General features: G+C 35.2%; 2 protein-coding genes across 2 annotated transcripts; one reads left to right on the top strand and one right to left on the bottom strand.

Moving 5' to 3' along the window:
- Nucleotides 1-839: 839 nt before the first annotated feature.
- On the bottom strand, nucleotides 840-3,342 carry LOC123680810 (dynein axonemal assembly factor 3 homolog). Its single transcript, XM_045618926.1, has 2 exons — nucleotides 2,673-3,342; nucleotides 840-1,808 (listed from the first exon to the last, which is right to left on the bottom strand). The coding sequence occupies exons 1-2, from the start codon at nucleotides 3,178-3,180 to the stop codon at nucleotides 985-987; spliced, it is 1,332 nt and encodes a 443-aa protein (XP_045474882.1). The 5' UTR covers nucleotides 3,181-3,342; the 3' UTR covers nucleotides 840-984.
- A 290-nt stretch (nucleotides 3,343-3,632) lies between these two features.
- Nucleotides 3,633-9,279, top strand: LOC123681371 (ribonuclease 3). Its single transcript, XM_045619751.1, has 2 exons — nucleotides 3,633-4,657; nucleotides 4,748-9,279. The coding sequence occupies exons 1-2, from the start codon at nucleotides 3,767-3,769 to the stop codon at nucleotides 8,324-8,326; spliced, it is 4,470 nt and encodes a 1,489-aa protein (XP_045475707.1). The 5' UTR covers nucleotides 3,633-3,766; the 3' UTR covers nucleotides 8,327-9,279.
- The last annotated feature ends 201 nt before the right edge of the window (nucleotides 9,280-9,480 follow it).

Below are 9,480 nucleotides of genomic sequence, written 5' to 3'. Positions count from 1 at the left end.
CTCCCCAAAACAAAATCCAGGCTGCACTATTGGTTGAAAAACGATCGCCTTTACATTCCAAGCAGTTCCAATCTTCCGTTAGATGCGCAGTCCACAGCGTCATCTTTTGGGCGTGCAACTAGTCACTGCAATTGCTTCGACAGAAATGAGTGTAGTAGAGATAACAGCCTTAATATTTATGTCAAAATTTATAAAAATCGGAATAGTAGAACACAAGATATTAAAGTCCTCGCAGTTGAATGAGCAAAATTCCGCGAAGCTGAAATTCTTACAGAAATATTTGGTACCCAACCTGAATGCCTATACCAAATTTCATCAAAATTGAAAAAGTTGATCTCCCAAGTGTACCTGGGACATAAACCCAACGCTCTACGGCAAGGTCACCACGCTCCACTATGGAGCAAGGTGTTTATGGCAGGGACCACGGAGTTGCTACACTGACGATTTCATCAGTGGTCTATGGGTGATACTCCCTTGTGAGAAGGCTCATCTTAAAAATTGGCTAGAACGCCTCTCCTTAACGTCGATATCCGTTTCCTCAAAAACCCTACTTTTAGCTACCAAGGTTAGGATGAGCTACTTAAGTCAACAATACAGTAGTGTTTCCAAGGTCTTCTTGACAAGGTTATGGTTGATTAATCACATTTAATAGATCTCTAGTTAGTTTTACCAGAAATTTAGTTTTATTGACATTGTGACATTCTTTAACAGTAAGTATCATCTGTGTGTAAACATGAGTTATTTTAAGTAACATATTCTTATTGCAGTTATTTTTAAAATCTTCGAAAATGAGTTTATGAAATGTATGCAATTCCATGATGAAATAATACAAATACACAGTACCAAATAAAATATAATTCAAAATTCAAAACATTCCATGCTACCATTCCCCAATTAAACCATTATTCTCTTCATCAACACCAAACCACAAGTAACCACATCAACTTGTAATCGAATATCACATCAAACCATATGAATCTTCTCCTAGTTTGGTTTGAGAACAAACTCGAAATAGTCATCCTTCAGACAGTCAAATTTACTGTCTACAATATCAATTCCCTCCAATTTCTCCTTCACACTCTTGCCATACTCCTCCAATTCCTTATCCCTGTAACTCAACACGTATCTCTGATTTTCCACCAGAAGAACGGCATTTTTCCTAGCAACCTTCTCCATCGTCTCCTTCTCGAAGAACTGCAAGAAGTGCGTACTGCTAAAATAAATCAAATGGAAGAACTCCTTGTAATCATCCTTATAAGACATCTGTTTGAGCTGGGAGATGGACAAGAAATTGATGGTAATGTTACTCGCTTCGATTGATGAATAGTTCTTCGGTCTGGCTATGATCTGATCGGCACTAACGTCCATCATCTGTTCTACCTCCTGAATCCTCAAGGTGCCCATGAGGTAGTCGTTCAAAGAACAATGTTGGTACTCCTGACCAAACTCAATCTCGTGGAATATCTGTCTGAGGTTTCTCTCGGTGATGTCGGTGGCTCTGTATTTGTTCTGGCCGTTGGTGGACTTGAGGAAGTCCTCTTCTTCGCATTCTAGACCAAAGGTTACGAAAGGTCCAGTTTGGATGTCGCCAAGGTAACCGTAATGGATGAATCTTTCGCCGTTGGGCACGGTTACGCAGATTAGGGATCTGTTAGGCTTGGACACTTCGGATTCCAACCAGGAGAAGGAGACGCCGTTGTTCCTGAAACTCTTGTATTCTTGAGATCCTACCTGCTTGCCGCCAACTGAGTGAAAACGCATGTGGAGGTCCCAGTCGAAGGCTCCGAATTTTGCGTCGTATCTTATACCTGCGAAAAACGCGAAATTGTGTTGTTCATATCATTGAACTACAGAATATTATACAGGGTGATTCACCGGGATGGACTATTAGACGTTTATGGAAAACTAATGATAATTTTGGGATGAAAATTTGCATATTGCGGTTTGAGACAATGATCTTGCTCCCTAAAATATTTTCAGATCTCTACAGCTTCCGGTTATACCGGAAACAGACTACTACCTCCTCATTTCAAATGGTAGGTACTTCCAGTATATTATTGCATCATTAGATAGCTTTTTGATGGCAATTTCGGCAATGTGCCATATCTTGGGTAAAACTCAACGGTTCATGAGTTAATGGGATTCTTATGACAAAAATGGTGGCGTTGAGGACTCACATTTTTTTAATATTTTGGCAGAAAAGGCTATTTTCGAATTTTTTTTTTTTTTGATTCTGCATATATCTACTTAAAAGAAGGTCATGAACTTAGACAACTCAAATTCATCAAAATCCAAAATTTTCAAATTAGAACCTATATTTTTTATTATTTCAGTCGATTCTACGTACAAAAATAGTGGGGGTTAAAATGAATACCTACTTTAAAAGTTATCGAAGAAGAACTAATTTTATCGAGCTTTTCATCCTCACTAGGAATTATTGTGTCATTGCTTGGCTTTGTCCGAAATCCTGAATTTTCCCGGTGTCTTTTCATTTCATCAAACGCAGTCGATTTTAATGCAGTATGAGTGAATATTCAGGGAGATATATGTATAGCTATACTTCAGTAACACAAAAGTCTCATACTAAAATATTTTAGGGGTGGGGACAGAATAAAAGCAACGAAAATGCACCATTTGTCTTATTATTTCACAATGTTAATTTTCCTACTTACCGAGCATTTTACGAACTCTGCTGTCCCAACTATGAATTATATCAAAATCGTCCAAACTGCACCAAAACTTCATCAAATTCTCCAAACAATCTCTCTCCTTATATTTCACATCAACACTGACAAAAGGCATCAATTTCCTTAGATAATCGTAATCGGTTATAGCTGACAACATTTCTTTGGCAGTCGTTGCCAAGAATTTCCCAACGTACGGTCTCACTAAAGTATTGCCGTAAATTTCCATGAAGATTCTAGTTTTCTGAACTTCTCCCAGTTCTTTCTGAGGCATGAAAGCAAGCAATAACAGTAACAATTCTCTGGCTACAAGTTCCATGCATCCCTCCATTATGAAAAAGTTCAACTGTACATCCTGATGCCTATACCTTCTTGCAATAGTCTTCAAAATGTGTCTACAATCCGATCCTCCAACAACGAGAAAATTGAGTTTGCCCCCATCTCTTTTTGTATAAATAGACTGAAAATCTAGTGCTGGTGTTAAACCCCAAAACATTTTTAACAGCTAACTTGAGGAGAATTAAATCTATACACAATTTGACAGCAAGTTATTGATAAAACAACTCCCTAGCAACATTGTTATTTTGAAATAATTAATCATAATATTCAATGCTCTTGTTCTGAATATTTGAGTAATTTTTTTGGCTAGTTAAAAACTGATTTCCGTAAAAAAAAATCTGAAATTAGCTAATACAGTTTCAAAGAAAAGCTCATGTCTGTCGACAGTAAAGAGTTTGACTTTCATAAAAAATTATGAATTATGAATTATATATAGCGCCGAAAAATTTGAAATTTGAATATTTCAAATTATTTCAATTACAGCCTTTATAGAATAAATTCTATTCTATGTTCTAAGATTACACCCCACTCACTCATGTCAGAGTCTCCAGATTAATCGGACTAATCGGAGTCGCTTTTTGTTTTAAAAAGCACAGAATACTATTAAAGATTAAGAGATTCTATGTTTTTGTTACATCTAACCTAAAATTCCTCTACTGTCAATGGAATTCGGGTTTTTAAATCAAGGTAACTATTTATTTGGTCCCTGACCATATGAAAACCTTCAATGAATAACATTGAAGATGAACAATCAATGGAATCTCAATTTGTATTATCCACCTCCAGTGCCTGCTGCAAACTATAATGTGTACCAAAATCTACCTCCACCGCAATATTATGCACCCCCCTTTTCAACACCTCCTCCAAATTTCAATCTACCGCCACCGAATTTTCTACCCAATACAGAACCGCCACCGAATTTTCTCCCCAATACAGAACCGCCACCGAATTTTCTCCCCAATACCGAACCGCCACCGAATTTTCTCCCCAATACAGAACCGCCACCGAATTTTCTACCAAATACACAACCGCCACAATATAATTTTCCACCGCCCACTCTGAATCCTAGTTATATTGCTCCACTACCGTACTACCCCACAACTAATCCAAGTTCAAGTGTAAATAATAGTGATTCCAATAATCGAACATTTAAAGAAGAATTCGATGATGGCCATGCAAAAACTAGTAGCAGAAATATATCTCAGGAAAAAGGAAATAGAAGTACATCTAGTAGATTTAGAAGGGAAAGTCCACCTAGGAGAAGTCCCAATTATAGATCTAGGTCCTCTTCAAGGAGTTCAAGGTATCGAGAAGATAAATATAGAGATAGAAATAGAAGCAAATCAAGATCCCGTTATAGAAGCAAATCACCATCACACAAAAGCCGTTCAAGAAGTAGAAATCATTCTCCAAAAATAGTTTATAGCAAAAATGAATCTTCATTAACTGATGAACGGAAACAAATTCTACAGAAATGGAGAAAAAATTACTGCTCCACCAAGGAGGAAGTGACCACCAAACTTGAAGAACTTAATTCCTTCAATCAGGATGAGGCTATTGAAAATGAAAAGAATATCTGGACAAGAAGTACACCGGCTGATTTATACTATGAGAGGGACGAAATTAATCCTAAGGTGAGAATATATTATATTTCATTTTTCAACTTTGTTGAATTTAAAAAAAAATTATAATGAGCTAATATAGATTGAAATTTCTTTTTCAAGGTGATTAGAAGCTCACCAAAATTGAAACAACTGTGTGACCGTTTCAATGAAGAGCTTGTTTTGCGTGCAAAGAAAATAAATATGATGAAGCCACCCTATCAACCACCACCAAGAAAGAATAGAGCAAGAATATGCAAGCATAAAACTGAAGTTAGTAGTGGAAGCAGCTGCTCTGATGAAGATCTGACAGACGAAGAAGATTGTACCATGGAGGAACTACAAAGAAAACAAAAACACCCGGACTGCTTACATCCAGAAATGTGGTACAACGACCCTGGAGAAATGAATGATGGTCCATTGTGTCGATGCTCAAATAAGTCTAGAAAATCAGGAATAAGACATGGTATATATCCTGGAGAAACATTACTAAAACTATGTGATCTAGAATCCAATAATGCAGATAAGCTTTATCATTATAAAATAACAATATCGCCTCCCACAAACTTTTTGATTAAAACTCCTACAATAATCCATTTTGATGAACATGAATTCATTTTCGAAGGTTTTTCAATGCTTTCTCATTCCCCCTTAGAGAAACTACCTACCTGCAAAGTAATCAGGTTCAACATTGAATATACAATATTATATATTGAAGAAAAAATTCCAGATAATTTCACAGTTCGTGAACTCAACTTGTTTTATGATTATTTATTCAAAGAGATTTTAGAATTAATTGACCTTGATGTTGGTGTACCAGATTTTAGAGAAGGATGTACCCAATTTCATTTTATGCCTAGATTTGTTAGGGAACTACCTGACAATGGAAAAGAAATTTTAGCAATGAAAGAAGTATTGAACTACTTATTGTACAGCTCTGTACCTTTGATAGGAAAACAAGATTTAGAGAAAATGGTGAAAATGTCCCAATATGAATGGCAGGCATATGCAGATGAGATAAAAGGAATGGTTGTTACTTATCCTGGTAAAAAACCTTGTTCGGTAAGGGTTGATCAATTGGACAGAAATATTGACTTACAAAAAAAGGACGATTATATGTTTCCCGAAATAGTTCATTTTGGAATAAGACCACCTCAATTGAGTTACGCTGGTAACCCTGAGTATCAAAAAGCCTGGCGGGACTATGTGAAGTTTCGACACCTTCTTGCGAATATGTCAAAACCAACATTTGAAGACAAGAGAAAACTAGAAGCAAAGGAAAATAGATTGCAAGAAATGAGAACTCAAGGTAAAATGAAACGAGATGTTACAGTAGCCATAAGTGCAGAAGGTTTCTATAGAACAGGAATAATGTGTGATATAATTCAGCATGCAATGCTTTTGCCAGTTCTGGTATGTCATTTGCGATTCCATAATTCTTTGAATGTACTTGAAAGTTCCATCGGTTACAAATTCAGTAATCGGGCTTTGTTGCAACTAGCACTTACCCATCCCTCCTACAGAGAGAATTTTGGTACTAATCCTGATCATGCTAGGAATAGTTTAACCAATTGCGGAATCAGACAACCAGAGTATGGTGATAGGAGAATTCATTACATGAATACGAGAAAAAGAGGGATAAACACATTAATCAATATAATGTCACGGTTTGGTAAACAGCAAGAAACGGAATCAAACATAACTCATAATGAAAGACTTGAATTTTTGGGGGATGCGGTAGTTGAGTTTTTGTCATCAATCCATTTATTCTTCACTTTTCCTGAACTTGAGGAAGGAGGATTGGCCACTTACAGAGCAGCTATAGTTCAGAATCAACATCTTGCAGTTCTTGCCAAAACGTTGAAACTTGATCAATTCATGTTATATGCCCATGGTTCTGATCTTTGTCATGACTTGGAATTGAGACATGCAATGGCTAATTGTTTTGAAGCAGTTATGGGGGCACTGTTCCTAGATGGAGGCATCGGGGTGGCTGACAAAGTATTTTCCGACACTTTATTCAAAGATTCTGATTTATTGGATGTTTGGGTAAGCCTTCCATCACATCCTTTGCAAGAACAAGAACCAGAAGGTGATAGGGAATGGATCCCCAAATTTGAGCTTCTACAGACATTGACTAAATTCGAAGATTCCATTGGAGTTGAGTTCAATCACATCCGCCTACTCGCTAGAGCATTTACAGACAGAAGTGTGGGATATACTAACCTTACAATGGGTTCTAATCAAAGATTAGAGTTCCTAGGAGATACTGTATTACAGCTTATTGCTTCTGAATACCTATATAAGTTTTTTCCAGAACATCACGAAGGTCATTTATCACTCCTTAGAAGTTCTTTAGTTAACAATAGAACACAGGCAGTTGTTTGTGATGATTTAGGAATGGCCAGCTATGCTGTTTACAATAATCCAAAAGCTGAATTGAAAACTAAGGATAGAGCAGATTTACTTGAAGCCTTTATTGGAGCTCTCTACGTTGATCAAGGCTTAGAGCATTGTGAAACATTCTGCCAAGTGACTCTTTTTCCTAGGTTACAAGATTTTATTATGAATCAAGATTGGAATGATCCAAAATCGAAATTGCAACAATGCTGTTTAACACTGAGAACAATGGACGGTTCAGAACCTGATATCCCTGTCTATAAAGTTATAGAATGTAAAGGGCCAACAAACACTAGAGTATACACAGTAGCAGTTTATTTCAGGGGGAAGCGTTTAGCCCATGCAGTAGGGCATAGCATCCAACAAGCTGAAATGAACGCAGCCAAGAAAGCTTTGAAAATATCGGAAAACCTTTTTCCTCAGCTTGATCATCAAAAGAGGGTTATAGCGAAGAGCTTGAAGAAGCAAAAGACGAAAAAACGACGAAGCAGATCAAGAAGTGTAAAATCCCCTGAGCAGTATTCAAGGAAGAGATGTCGCTCGAGAAGTATTTCCTCTGATAGGGCACAAAGCAAATCACCAAGATTGAGAAATAAATATAGAGAAAAAGAGTCACCTACTGAATCTAAATCATACATTAAAAAAGAAAAATGTAAAGTAAGCAAGTATAGTGATGACAGTTCAAGTGATGAGTCACCTGCTCGATCCAAATCATACATTAAAAAAGAAAAGTGTGAAGTAAGCAAGTCTAGTGATGACAGTTCAAGTGATGAGTCACCTACTCGAGCTAAATCATACATTAAAAAAGAAAAGTGTGAAGTAAGCAAGTCTAGTGATGACAGTTCAAGTGATGAGTCACCTACTCCATCTAAATCATACATTAAAAAAGAAAAGTGTGAAGTAAGCAAGTCTAGTGATGACAGTTCAAGTGATGAGTCACCTACTCGATCTAAATCATACATTAAAAAAGAAAAGTGTGAAGTTAGGAAGCCTAGTGATGACAGTTCAAGTGATGAGTCACCTACTCGATCTAAATCATACATTAAAAAAGAAAAGTGTGAAGTAAGCAAGTCTAGTGAAGATAGTTCAAGTGATGAGAAATCCTCAGAAACATCTTCAGCTTCGGATGATTCAGATTATCGTAAATTCTCCAAAAAATTAAATGAACACAGAAAAAAAATTGAGGCTTCCTCCTCATCTTCAAGTGATAGTGATAGTTCTGTTAGTAGTACGTCTAAATCAAATTCATCTGGTGAAATCAGTACTCATTCAAATCATAACCAAAATTTGGATAGTCAATAATGTTAGAATAGAACAAGTGTGAAACATTAATCGCATTTAGAAATCAATGCAGATTGTCAAAAATATAAAATAAGAGTGTTTTATCACAGATTTTTGTTAGCAATCATATACCTGTGTTATTAATTTAAAAAATCAAGAGTCAATTGATACTGCTTGATCTGACTTGTTTTCAATGCTTTATGATCCTGAGTACTGAGATATTTTCTATAAGAAACAGTATTTTCCATTACTCATCAATTTTTGCGAGCTACTATTTATTTATTTTTTTAGACCAAAGAATGTTTTCATGCAATCGATAACATTTTAAAATAATCGCTATATAAAAGAATCTGTATAATTTATGTACTCAAAATGTAATTCATTTTAATTGACACCACAATATATAGCCTTATTAAAACGGTCAAAATCGAAGTCGGTGACATATTATTGTAAGAAACATATTATTGTAAGAAGATTAATTTTTTTGGGGTACAAGTTCTGTAACAAAAGATTGTAACTACATATTCATAAGAATGCTTTCACAACCAATCATTCTATAACTACTAAAATCAGTGATAATCTTTTTCAGCTTTCAAGTTATGTCAAAAAATCTTTTTCTGATATGCCAGAATCTAATCATGATTTGAATATTATTATGAACAAAATTGATTCAATTCAAAGCATTCTGAAAGAATAATGGGAAATAATTTTGGAATATATTAATGACTAGGCCTAAGCTATTGTCCGTATACTTATTACTTTTTTGGGTATTTTTTTTAAATATTGAAGGTGCTGAAGTATATTAATTATTCGAGGTCATTTTGGGAATTGTATATAACACGTTATATATTTTCATTTTGTATTAATTGTTCTATACTTTTTATATGAAATTTGAATATTATTTCAAAATATTCATTAAGAAAGAAAAACCTGTACATTTTTCTGATGTAGTCCATAAAGTTCTTCTCAACAGATATTTCATTTTTATTCTACCTATAATTGAAGAGCTATATTCCATAAAGAATCAAATTCAAACAAATCATAAATTCATACTGTGATTTGTTCATATTACACTAATATTTTCGAAAAAGTTTTTTTCAATATAAAATCATTGTTGCTTTTAGAGAGTGAATTAAATTAATTCATCACTTTGCCAGTACCGTCCGTTTTAAAAT

This window comes from Harmonia axyridis, chromosome 5 (assembly GCF_914767665.1).
Source record: "Harmonia axyridis chromosome 5, icHarAxyr1.1, whole genome shotgun sequence".
NCBI lineage: Eukaryota > Metazoa > Arthropoda > Insecta > Coleoptera > Coccinellidae > Harmonia > Harmonia axyridis.
This window is presented reverse-complemented; position numbering and strand designations above follow the sequence as displayed.